The sequence below is a fragment of the Hesperophylax consimilis genome, chromosome 25, assembly GCF_061612785.1.
Source record: "Hesperophylax consimilis isolate HC1 chromosome 25, BYU_Hcon_1.0, whole genome shotgun sequence".
Taxonomy (NCBI): domain Eukaryota; kingdom Metazoa; phylum Arthropoda; class Insecta; order Trichoptera; family Limnephilidae; genus Hesperophylax; species Hesperophylax consimilis.
Window position 1 is genome coordinate 24,474,237 of NC_142860.1, and position 13,955 is coordinate 24,488,191.

At 32.9% G+C, this 13,955-nt stretch overlaps 1 protein-coding gene across 2 annotated transcripts in view; it reads right to left on the reverse strand.

Annotated features, from left to right (window-relative positions):
• Positions 1 to 2,145: 2,145 nt before the first annotated feature.
• Positions 2,146 to 13,955, reverse strand: part of LOC149411717 (putative sodium/potassium/calcium exchanger CG1090) — a 128,272-nt gene continuing 116,462 nt past the window's right edge. For both annotated transcript variants that reach the window (XM_089646938.1, XM_089646939.1), the window contains exons 11-16: positions 13,441 to 13,581; positions 13,135 to 13,222; positions 12,569 to 12,745; positions 11,218 to 11,320; positions 9,392 to 9,522; positions 2,146 to 4,727 (exon numbers count right to left, since the gene is read on the reverse strand). In XM_089646938.1, coding sequence (XP_089503064.1) covers positions 4,528 to 4,727; positions 9,392 to 9,522; positions 11,218 to 11,320; positions 12,569 to 12,745; positions 13,135 to 13,222; positions 13,441 to 13,581 — 840 coding nt within the window. In that variant the 3' untranslated portion in view covers positions 2,146 to 4,527. The remainder of the gene's footprint in view (positions 4,728 to 9,391; positions 9,523 to 11,217; positions 11,321 to 12,568; positions 12,746 to 13,134; positions 13,223 to 13,440; positions 13,582 to 13,955) is intronic.

Genomic DNA, 13,955 nt, shown 5'->3' on the forward strand with positions numbered 1-13,955 from the left:
GGTTTAGAATTAGTTATCTTGGAAGCATCGAAAATCAGGAAATCTTTAAATAATAAACACGACATTATTTTTTAGTAATTAATAAAATTAATCTTCTAGTCCCATTGTAAGTACTCTTAGTAAACCGCTCTGTCTCACTATATCATATATACATATTTTATATGTGTTTATTAATGATCGAAGAATAGTTGTCCTGTCAGATAAATGATTTTTACGAAATCAATTGATGGTTTACATAAAATCAGTTAATAAGCAAGCTTTTTACTGACTTAAATCATATTTTAATAATTAAATAAAACTACCAACAAAGCGACCATTATCTTGCGTATATTATTAACAAGGAAAATTTAAAATAATCATTTGATGAACTAACAAACTGACATTCCGCAGAATTGATTGCATCGTTGATTGCAAGGGCAAAAAACTTACAAAAGATAAATATAGATACGTTTTATCTAATCTAAAATATACATAATACATGGTGCTTTGTACATATTCTATACTTGTGTTAAAATGTCATAATGTACCTCACGCAATAATTATAATATGAATCTACCTATATACATACGTTGATATACACATGATTAAATTTGATACATAGGCAAGTATTGTTTTGTAATATATTTGAAAAAAATATGTACAACTTAAAATTTTCAACTTATTTAACCCGGCGTGAGTGAGGTCGGGTATGTCATACCCGAGAAGTTTTTAAATGCAGATTATTTAATGTTATTGTTGCCATACAAATCACGTCGTCACAGTGGATGGAGGTAAGGGTAGTGGGGGATGAGGTGCAGGCTAGAGTTTAGTGACGCGCCAGCGTCGGAGGGAGAAAAACGTGCGCAAAGGTGGCTGGGGACGTCTCACCCGACCTCCTAGTCGGTGTTACATTTTTTATAGTATTCTTGGATTTCTATTTTTATAATTAGAAGCTACTATTGTTATGTTGATTAACCAAAGATGTTGTGATTTTATACGTAAAACTGTTAAACCATAAAAACTTGTAATTTTTCAAAGAAAATACAGAAACTTTGTTATTTCAATAAAAAAACGCTTCTTAAACTTAAAATTTTTATTTTGTTTACTCATCTTGTTGATTGGATACTATTATTAATATCCCAAGAAAAAAAAACTTAATACACAATTATAGTATAAAAAAATTCTGCAAAAAAGTTTCGGGTATCTCCTACCCGTTTCATAGCTGATATAATATTTTTTTAACATCACTCACTCCGGGTTTAGGGAATTATTCACTAATTGAAATTAGCACTAATTTTACGGTGCTCAAATATAATTTTTGAAGGTAAAAATTAAAATATTTAATTACCACATTACTAATAATAAACCTTAACAAATCAGATAAAACAAAATATACTCTGAGCGTAAATAAATATGAATTTTCATGTTACTTATACTTTCCAAACAATATGTTGTTCTGTCCTTTAAAAAGTATAAAATTAAACAATACTATTATTTATCTCAATTTTCAAAGCCTAAATAAATATATTTTTTAATTTTCGTATATTTCAATAAACTTTTAACTAAATTAATAATCTTTTGAATTATCGTACTCGGGAGTTATAAAAGAAAATTGAGTTGTAACATCATATTATATATTGTAAACTAAATTTTAAACTGTAATGGTTAAAAAACTTATAATTTCTATGGACACAATTAAAAAGGTACATGGTTACATCAGTTGTAATATTACATAATAATTTCGTGTGCTAACATTCAAATAACTTAGTATTTAAAATTATTTCTCTAAAGCCGATGTATTTCAATATATTATGTAATAAACTAAGCAAACAAAATTAAACAATATCAAATGTTTTATCTAATCATTTACTCATAAAACCGATTGTTTTAAGTGGTTACCATTTTTACCGTTTAAAATAAGTTCTAACGGTAAAAATACTTACATCATCGGCGTTTAAAGGTTAACCGAAATTTGTTTATATGGTTATGAAATAATTAATTACCAGAGATTAACGATCGGTCAGCCACATTAATATAACATTTTCTTAAGTCTATAAAATGATTTTAAACATGTTTCGTTGTTATTGTCACCATCATTTGGCATTGGTCTTCGGGAATACCTTTAATTAAAATATATTGAATACAAGTAATCATATCATAAAAAAAATACTATATAGTTAATGAGTCGTTTTTATATTTTAAAGACAAAATGAATCATAATTTAATGGAAAATGCTTGTATCTACCGCACTTTAGCAAAGCTAAGATCTTTAACTCTTTCAGCGCCACCGGTAAGCAAACTTACAACGGTAACATTTTCGAGCGGTAACCATGCTGACCGGCGCGAGGTCACGGAAACAGAGTAAGTTAGATAAATTTATTATGTGTTGTGCAGATAAATATTTTAAAAAGCCACCATTTTGTGAGTCAATAACCAATTATGTATAATAGTATAATTAACAATAATTTATATGACACACATTTTTATTTCAAGGTAGCAATTTCTATGTACTCACACCATAGTAGTTACAATATCAAACTCAACCCTTTATTTGAATATTTGCAATTGGAATTAAAAATAATTATCCATCATAACGATAGTGAAAATGCGTGAATGTATTTTTATTCAACTAATTTATAAAAAAAATACCTATATTTTCCTTGTTTGCGAATATTATATTTTTGGACGTCATTTAAGTAACGTAAAATAAGAATACACCTCAACACCTCCGAATTGTGAATTTATCTATTGTTTCACTCATCAAGAAAATAACCATCACACAAAGAGTCATAGGAAGAGTGATTTTTCTAGTATTTCCTTGCTAGATGGAAATTAGTGAATTGATCAAGGCAAACCGAAATTTCCATCACAATCTTCAAAATCAAGTTGCACTATTTTGGACCCGTGGCACGACTTACAGATGACACTAAAAAATCATGATCATCGGATGGCGTCCTTTGATAGGAAACAAAAACAATTAGACGGCGTACATCCACTATGAGAATCACTTTTCATTTGGCCAAATTTGATTATATCCACACATTATATATGCCTCACTTTTCCTGCTGACATTTTATGAAAAACAAATTTACGAAAAAAATTTTCCAGAGAAGTTGTGCAATAAATTAATAATTTCAAAGAAATACAATCTTTTCACATAAAAATAGTTTTGCTAGCTTCATTGACCGTAATCGGTTTCATCTGAATTATCTTCATTAACTACCGAATAACTTATGAACACATTTGATTCATGGACTGAGTATAATATTTTCAAGGAAAGTTTGTTTTCTTGTTTTCAATTTGAGAGAACTCATATTTGATTTGTGTAAGTTTTTGAACGGGTAAGAAACTACACCTCTATATAATAATTATTGTTAAAACTAAAATGTTAAATGGATTATTTTGTAAGTTAACCACCACGTATTCGCGAAATGGATGAAATACATATATCTATAATAAAAATCACACTTTCGGAGTTCGAAACTCGCCAATTGCTAGTCAGTTTATACTATGACTGTAAGCATATTATATGATTTGTTACATGGCTAGCATTTTTAACGCTTTTTAAGTTAATGATAAGCATTTACATCGTTGTAACTTAAATTCGAATGGTTAAAATCCTAACCACTCTCATTCAAAAGGTTAACGATTTTAACAGGAATAAAACTATTTTAACTATAACACAAAAAATGCCCTTTTATTATTCTCCGTATGTAACTAGTAAACATGCTTACCATCAAAAGGTAAAAATGCTTTCAATACGTTAACAAAGTATTACACTTTAACACTGAGGAACGTGGTATGGGTATTAACCCGTAATAAATTTATTTTAATAAAATAACTATTTTGACCACACCGGAAAAAGTTCGAACTAATCTTTAATAAGTTACAAGTAAACATACTTACCCTTGAAAGGTAAAAATGCTTATAAGATATTAACAGAAGAAACATACATCAAAGAGCTTGCCTTAACCGTTATTAACTTAACTGATAATTACATTTTCCGTCAAAAGGTAAAAATTCTTACAAGGCGTTAACAAAGGTTATATTTTAAGCTAAAGAACGTGGTGGGCAATAACATAAATTAAGTCGTTAAATGGTAGTAGCATAGAATATAGAAGAAAACTAGAAGTGCCTTTCATACAAATTTGAATAGAAACAAATGTTTAGTCTAATAGCCCAGCGCTATGTCTCACTTACACTCTCTTGACATAATTGATCTCCATCCCATTTGAATTTCTTAAACACAGTTATTGATTTAATTTAAGCCCCGATTGGATCACGACACACGCCCACAAGGCACTTTTTGTGGTATTCTTTAATCTATGGGTGTTAGGTATAATTAACTTCTAACGATTGAAATATGTTTTCAGTTTCGAATGAAGGATTTAAACTATACGTATATATACTACATTGTAAGCACTTTTACCGCTGACGAAAATGATCAAACGAAAGAGTGAACTAAATCTTTTAAAATTGGTTGTTTTGATCTCATTTGTAGAAATTCATCTTTTGAAAATGATTGTATTGAGATGACGTGGTACCAATTTAGTAGAAGCTCTCGCACTCGGGGAAGTGGAGGTAGCCGAAGATGTTCAGCTCGTAGAGGGAGGCGAAGGTGATGAAGATCAAGTACCAGATCATGAGGATGATGCCGTACTTCCTGTCAAGTTTCCAGCCGTTGAGATGGGTGGCAAATACCAGGAAGATTACGGTGCTCAGGAGTGAGAGGGTAGAGTAGGTCAGACCTGGAATTGGAAGAAGATATACTTTACGTACGATTCAGAAACAAAAAACCATTTAAAAATTCTTCCTCTACTGAATCAGAGTGTTTCGTAACGCCATCGGTCACAGCTAGCTTCGTTCTGTTTCCCGTCAATTACACAGATAGGGTCATACTTTTAACTTGAGTCCGCACATTGTTGTACATTTGCCGCCAATGCTGTAATGAGTCAGCCAACGACTTCAGCCTCACGAATCACGACGTGATTATTCGATGAGTAAAGACCACTGTCCAATATTATGTGTTGAAAGTTCCATATCAGTAACTAATGATACTAATCCGCCGTAAACGTTGTCGAAACCCTAATCGTTGCAAGTGATGATCGCCGTGTTAATGCAGTGATTAGTGTTTTAACTTGTGATCCATCTATGTGAATATTATATCCACATACATCGAGATAATAAAACATTCTGGTGAGTACATTCTTGTGTATTTTACTCTTTGTTTGGTTTGAGGCAGCGCGATACTATGGGAATCGCAAGTTTCATTATGCATAGAGAGGATATAATAATTTATTTCTAACCCCGTACGTGACGTGACCTAACGCGTTCTAAGCTGTCTACCCTTTTTTGGACATGATCTTCTTCCCTGTCCAGTTATTTTATTTATTTTATTTTATTTCATTTTATTTCATTTAAACGCCCATAGGGCTTTTACATATAATAATGTACATCTTTATTTTTTTAGTTATACATTTTATATAAAAAAAAAATACATATAGATTACATATAAAAATGTCAGATTTAGCAAAATATAGGTTACATAAAATATAAGAGTTTAAAAAATTAGGTATGATAGAGTGCAAATAAGTGCGACAAAAAATATAAAATTTGCCAAAATCCTCCAAATCAACGATAATGTTAATAAGAAGGTATAAAATTAGTTGATAACAATAGTTTACAAAGTATGTAAAAATAGTTCGCACATACTCCGTTTAAAGTTGGCCAAGTTCAAATTATTGTCAAATACATTTATATTATTTAAGTATTTGTTACCAAGAATGTGTAAACGTTGTATTGGAGAGTGAAAACTATAGTTGGAATGAGATGTATGTATGTAAAATGTTGATATTTGCCTAGTTGTTCGTGTAGGTATGTGTAGATTTATTAAATGCAGGAGTTCACAACAATCGAATTTAGAGTTCAATAATTTTAATAAAAAGGTTAGGTCGTTTATTTTTCTTCTGTTTTCTAATGTCGGAATATTTAAATGATTCAATAATGACTGGTAATTTATGTGTTCTAAAGGGATGTTAAGTTTAAAATTGACGAAGCGTAGAAATTTTCTTTGAATTCTTTCAACATTATGAATATGTACATTGTAGAAGGGTGACCAAACTATGGAGTTATGTTCTATCAGGCTTCTAACAAGGGATATGTACAATAGTTTTATGATTTGTAAAGATTTAAAGTTTTTAATTGTTCTTAATATAAAACCTAATGTTTTCATACCCTTATTCACAGTTTGTTGAATGTGGGCCGTAAAGTCTAGTTTCTCATCCATTATTATGCCAAGATCTCGCATTTCCTTTACTCTTTCTAAATTTGTTTTATTTATTGAATAGCCAAAAAATTGTGATGTTTTTTTTCTGGAAAAGGTCAAAATTTTGCATTTTTCTACATTTAAATATAAATTGTTTTGTGAACACCACTTATTTAGCATGTCTATATTAGATTGAAGAACTTGACAGTCGTTTAATGAGGTTATTTCTTTATATAATTTAATATCGTCGGCGAATAGCAGTACATTGACATTTTCAAAGCAGTTGACTATGTCATTTATAAAAACAATAAATAAAATTGGGCCAAGATGACTACCTTGCGGTACGCCACTAGTGGCCAAAAATGGTTTAGATAAAAAAGATTTTATTTTAACAAGTAAAGTTCTACCAGATATGTAGCTACTTAACCAGCTTAACATATTTGCTCTGATTCCTATAGCATGAAGTTTTTGGATCAGTACTTTGTGAGACACTTTATCAAAGGCTTTCGAAAAATCAGTATATATACAGTCAACTTGTTTATTTTTAGAAAAAGACTCCAATATATAGTTTTGAAACAGTAGTAAATTTGTTGTAGTTGATCTACCTCTAATGAAGCCATGTTGTTTGTCATTTATTAATTTTGTTAGTGTAGGATATATTTCTTCCAAAACTAAAGATTCAAAGATTTTGGGTAATACAGATTGTATGCATATTGGTCGATAGTTTGAAATGTCAGTCTCGTCACCTTTTTTAAATATTGGAATAATATAGCTGGATTTCCAGTAGACGGGAAAATATCCAGAGGATAGTAGGTGGTTAAATAAAATGGTTAGTGGTTTAGACAATACGGAGGAGCACTGTTTTAGGAAAATTGGCGGGATGGTGTCCGGGCCTGCAGACTTGTTTATGTCTAAGGAATTTAATTTTTTTTTGCAAGATTCTTCGGTGATGTAGCAGTCTGTTAAATGTGTGGTTTTTTTGAATGTGTATGAAGGAATATTTTCTTCTAGTGTTTCATCATCATAAACATTTTTAAAGAAGTCAGAAAAAAGATTTACAATGTCTTGCGTATTGTTGGCGTATTTGTCGTCCATGTGCATTTCTGGAGGATAGTCTGTACTGTCGTTGTTTATTTTTTTAATAAATTTCCAGAGATTGTTTGAGTTTAAGGCTGTGTTCTCGATAGAATTTATATATGTTTTATAACAGATTTTAGAGAGATCTTTGCATTTTTTCCTACTTTCACTGAAATTTGTATAGTCGATTTTCTTCAGAGTTTTTTTGAATTTTTTATGAAGTATTTTTTTTTGTTGTAGTGAGGCTATTAGTTCTGATGAGAAGTAAGTTGGATATGTATGTTTTTTAGGAGTAAATAGTGGTACATATGATTTGATAGTGGTGGAGAATATTGAATATAGATTTTCTAAGGAATCGTCAGTATTAACATCAGACAAAAAAGACCAGTCGACATGCGAAAGATGAGAATTTATAGATTCAAAATCTGCTTTTTTGTAGTTGAGAGTTTTTTCAACGGGTTTCGGCTCGACGCCACATATATTTAACTTAATATAAAGAGGGGGGTGATGGTTATCAACAGGTAACAGAGGATCATTACATTTCTCAATGAACAATTTAGGATAATTTGATATTGCTAGATCTAGTAAGCGATCATTTATGTTGTATATAAAGTTATGTTGTAAAAGATTTAAAAAATTTGTCATATCTAAAATCTCACGTGCACGATCATTTTGACTTTCATTAACAATGAAACCACTATCACTTGTTTTCCATTTTAGGTTAGGGAAGTTGTAATCCCCGAGAATAATAATTTTAGAGTTAGGATATTTGTAGAGTAGATTTTCAACGTCTTCGCTGTGGCTTCGATAGTTTCCGGCATCAGATAGTGGCGGTGTGTATAAAGTTGCAATTATTATCTTTTCTACAGTGGTATCAATTTGTACAAATAGTTGTTCGAGTGTATTATTTTTTGTTTTGAGTTTTCTTGACATCAATTTCTTCTTTATTGCAATTAGTACTCCGCCTCCCCTTGTTTTGGAACTGGATTTAGAGTTTCTATCGCAGCGAAAAATTTTGTAGTTGTTGAGTCCGAGTTCTGTTGATTTTATTTCCGAGTCGAGCCAAGTTTCTGTCAGCACATATACGTCGTAATGGTGTAGCGATATTGTAGAACGTAGTTCATTTAATTTGGTGCGTAGTCCCCGCGCGTTCTGGTAGTATATCTTGAGTTTGCATTGTTTTTTGGCGGCGTTTGCACTATTTTAGGGTTTCCGTTTACATATTTTATAGTAATATCATTTTCGCCGTTTGTCTTTCGTTTTTCCAGTTCTTCTCTTAGATTTTTTAGATGTTTTTGTTGAAAAATTGTAGCATCGGGGTATATCCTTGTGTTGTTTTTTAAAAGATGACGTTTACTTAGTAATGTTCTGGATGTTGTGGAGTTATTGAATTCTATTTTAAGGGACCTTGGTTTTTCAACACTTGGTTTTCCAATGCGGTAAACACGTAGCATATCACGGTTTGCGGTATCATCGAGAGCAGAGATTAAAACCGTTACCTTGTTTTTGTCATCTATTAATTTGTTGGCCGCAGTCGTTTCAGTGCTTTCGGGTATATTACAAAGAATGATGTTTTTAGCTCTTTCGCTACGCTCATTAATTTCAGAAATTACCTCGCAAATGTCGAGGTTGTTTTGTGGGGCTGGGATATTTATTCCGATATGGGCAATGATATCACATTTCAGGACTCTCCTTCTGTTAACCACTAGAGCGATAGCGTATTTAATAAAAACGCCTCAACCGATAGATATTTCTGGGCGTTCAGTTTGAGAGTCAGCCACGCTCATTCCAAAAATCTTACCTCCGAATATTAGGGAAACATATAAAGAAGTTTTACTGTGATTTAATGCCAATGAATCCACCTATATTTCACCGTTAATCTCATATGTCCAGGTTTTAAGTTTAACAAAAGAAACGTTAACACCGAACACGACGAATGTAAAATTCTACGTACTCTTCGAAACGTACACCTCTAAAAAATTTGCAATTTTTTAACAAAATTAAATAAAATATTCCAAGCTTGTCTTAAAATTGGTATATATTTTCAGCACAATAAAAAACATGAATTACCTTTGCTGATGACATTGACGTGGGATCCTGGTTTAATGATGGCAGTTTGGATGAACCAAGGCAGACCGAGGCAGATCAGAATGTCAAACACGTTGGACCCAACAGCATTGGACACAGCCATATCACCATATCTGCAGAAAGGAGCAAATTAATAACAACAGGGTCCGGAGTGGCTGAAAAAATCTATTATTAGTTCTCCAAGTGCTATACATTGCGTTGGTTAGGAGTAGGCTTGAGAGTGGGTCGGTGGTTTGGAGCCCACGTCAGGTGAAGTATTCCTTCATGCTAGAGAGAATGCAGAAGAAATTTCTGAGATTCCTCTACCTGAGGGACTATGGCTACTACCCGTGGCTCTATCCTACTGACTTTCTCATGGGCATGCGAGGTATGAACCATCTTCGGGTCAGAAGAGATGTGCATATTGTATCACACTTCTTCAAACTGATTCGTGGATGGTTTGAAAATCCGACAATCATGGAGAGTATTAGTCTCTATGTTCCTGATGGTTATCTCTGTCACCGACAGCATAGACTGTTTTATCTCCCGGCCTGCAGGACCAACTTGCCTGCAGGTCATGCGGGTGGGGAGAGCAGTCTTGCTGTTGAACAGAATCAATTCGGATATCGACATATTTAGCTGAAGGTAAAGTTCCTCTAAAAGGCAAGCTCTATTGATGCTGGTATAGTTGATACACCGCTTACTTATTATGTAATACCATTTTATAAATGTACTTAAAACGAATTAAAATCTAATTTTGTAATGTTTTTAAAGGAATAAACTAGTTGAATTGAATTGAATCGAATTATATAACTACTATATTGTAGACACGATCCGGAGGTCTAGCATGGTCAAGTTAATAACTTAACAATATTGGATCGAAATTGCGCTCGTTAGGCTTGTCGGTAGTCAAGATGATGTTGGCAACGAAATAAATAATTTTGTCACCCTACGATGACAACATGAAACATCGACATCCCTAAACTTCAAATGGCTATGTAAGTACGAACAAGTTGACGATGTTGAATTGAAGTACATACACTCACTTAAATATACTCGTACATACATTGGCAGTCTGCATGTACTTTTTGATATCAGAAAGCGAAGTAATTGATTAATGAGGTTTGGCCATAACTCGTGATAATCTGAATAACTTTCTGAATTCTATTTCTTCAATCTCGAACGGATCCAATTGAGTGCGTATACGACGTTTTTTGATTCTATGAGCTCCGTTAGTTTGCTTCCATTACTCGTAATTTAGCATAACGAACAACATTATCCAAAAAGTTGTCTATTTTGACAGTTAACTGAAGCTCAGTGACAGCCTCAAAGATATTAGAAGAACGAGATGTGCTATGAGCAGTTCATACTGTGTGGAATTGTTTTGCCCAGTGTCGCCGGTTTTGTTCACCAATACTACTGCACACCTTCGCTTACGCTAAGGTATCCGCACTAATACATAGAACAGATTTCTGTGCGTACACGTCCCGATAGTATTCAAAGTACCCTAATTAGGTAGTACTCCGCCTACGGTCCGGCGGCCAACATAGCATATCTCGTTCTTCTAATATCTTTGGACAGCCTAGATGCAGCGCTTAACTAAGCAGCTTTTATCTACCGGTTGTCGGAATCATATTATGTTGACAATGCTTGCAAACAGCGCCTAACGCCGCCTAATAACCATTGATGACGGATTTAGTCAGTATCATGTTGATAAGGTGTCATCGGTAGACCGTGCAAGGGCCCCAGGAGAGAAGAAGAATAAATAAAGAGCACCAAATTATATTTCCGAAGTCTTCAAACAAAATAAATATTTGTATGTAACTAACCCTTCTTTGATTACTGCAATACTGCTCAGAGCATCGGGAACGGAGACTCCTGCCGCCACGAAAGTCAATCCCATCACTGTGTCAGGAATTCCAAGGGTACTTCCTATAATGATAATAATATTCTAATTAGAAAACTATCTCTAGGCATTTTAATGAACTTCTTACCCGATTTCTTGGTGCCACTTCTTGGGACAGACCAAGTGTGTGGCAACGCTTTCTATAATACCCTAGTTAAAGTTAAATAATAAAATGTTACCATGTTAAAAAGAATTAATAGTAAAGTTCATGGCTATCCTACGAGAACTTGCAACGATTTTAGGCTTAGTAAGATAAGTTTATCGGGAACGCAAAACAATATACATAAAGGTTTAAACAAATTTTTTTAAAGTTTTTATTTATTTTTATTTTGGTACAATATTTTTAACATTTCAGAGTTATCCAGTAATGTTGGCCTCACTGGGTGGTTTACCCGTGCTGAGGCCTTCATTTTATGATATAAAAATATAATCTACATAATACATTTAAAGAGTAAATAATACATTTAAAATATAATCTTGTGTGTTTGTGAGTGATGTGTGTTTTATATTGGTTTAGTGTTGGTTTGGTTGGTTGCGTGTAGGTTTTTTTTAGTTTTATGCTATGAAATTTTAGGTAATATTGCTTTTTTGTTCTTTAATCCATTTTGTAATTTTGTGTCTGAATTTATTTTTGTTTTCCTTAATTTTAATTTCAAGAGTTACACTGTTGAATGCTTTTATAGCATGGTATTAGTAGTGTCTTTGTTCAAAGCTTGAATTTGCTGTCGGAGTTTTTATGTTTTCTTTATACGCTTGTGTAACTGGTCTGTTAGTGATATTTTGCGAATGTTGAAATTTTTTTTTTGTCATAAATGTAGTTTAGTAGTGTTTTAACGTATAATTGGCGTATATCTAGTATGTCACAGCTGTTGATATTTGGTCTGTATCAGTCAATCTATGTTTTTTTAGTATTACCTTTAAGATTGGATTCTTAAATATAATTTATTTTATCAAAAAGGATTTGTTGATATCATACCGATCCGAGTAGGAACGACCTTACGCTTAACCGATAAAACCCAGGTAAGTATGACGTCACCAAGTGCCCCGTCAGATATCGATTGTTTTGGTGGATTTTGAAAAATTTAAACATTGAAAATTATTTCAACCATAAAATAGACATTTGAAAATCTTTAAGTTATTAGGTGAACTTTTATGAAATAATAAAATTAAAATGGAATTCTTTATTAAAACTCTCACATTATTTTTATGTGTGTATCATTATAAAAAAAATGATTATGCAATTTAAACAAAAATGGAACAGTGATTGATCTTACCAATAATGGTAATCATCCAGACCATGATGTAGGAATAGAAGGAGATCCACATCATGGAGATGATGAAGGTGAAGGGATACCAATTGCGATATTTTTCGCTCTTGCAGTCGGGGGTCGTCTTCCGGCACAGGAAATGGATAGGGAACACGATGTACCAGGCGGCGAGACCAAGGACACCTGGAAGCACAATAAACATAAATATCCTGGAAGAAATAATTGATTGAATTTGACCACAGCCAAATAGAGGAAGCGAGAAAAAAACTCATATTTCAAAATTCAACGGCACTGATTTTGTGATGTTATAAATTGACAATAACTCTCCTGTTTTAATACGAAAGAGTTACAGAAAATACAATATTTATAGACTTTAAGCTATTAGAATAGTAAGGAATCTAGAAACAAATATTGAGATACCCCAAAGGATGGAGAAACAGTTTATCATAAAATATTAAAGGAAATAAGGTAAATCTACGCCAAATTAAATGAACAAGAAATTCTTTACGCAGTATTGATAGCGCAGGACCAATAGGCAATATTTTAGATAGTGTATTATTTTAAATAATTACCAGCATCAGTTGGTTTGATCAGTGGGTTGACCAATTCCTCGGGCTTGTATTCCTTTGGCCTGTAGTAGCTTTGATTTGGGATTCCAGTCTAGAAATAAATCTACTGGTTATTGCCATTACTTATATGTGTACCGTACTTAACAACAGTTTTTTGTAACGATCAAAGAGACAATATGGAAAGAATTTAAAAAAGATATCTTCCGTTGGAGCATCGACTACCATACAAGTATTTAATATAGTTTCATCGTGTTATTGTATCTATCTAAACTAATTTATATTCTATCGAGAATACTGGAGAGCCCTTACCGCCTGGATAGTGAGCTGTGCCTGCACTGGGCTGCTGGTTCTAGCCATGTCCTGGGAGATCCTGGGCTGCTGTGGCACCTGCTGCTGCTGCTGGGTCTGTTCCGGGGTGTCCCAGGATCTGTTGGGATCCCACACTGGAGCCTGGAATACAGAAAACATACAACTATATGATTACAATAGGTAATGGAAGAAAGGAAATCGCCAAAATTTCGCACATTTAAATCATGGTTTAGCTATACCGGTACTAAAAAACCATCGGGTTCTATCCTAATATTCAACCAACTAGTTGGTCAAGAGTCACGAGGAATTGTTTATGACACTTTGTATATTTTGGATTTGTTAACTAAAAATTAAAAATAAAAACAGCTGCGGGTCCCATAAGAACATGAAGCAAGGATGAAAGATATCTGAACACGATTGAGGTTATTTTCTTCTGGTTAGCAATACACTTCATCAGGAGATTTCAATAACTGTCCGAGATTACGGGTCTGTTTATTATCGTGTCGTATTTACAA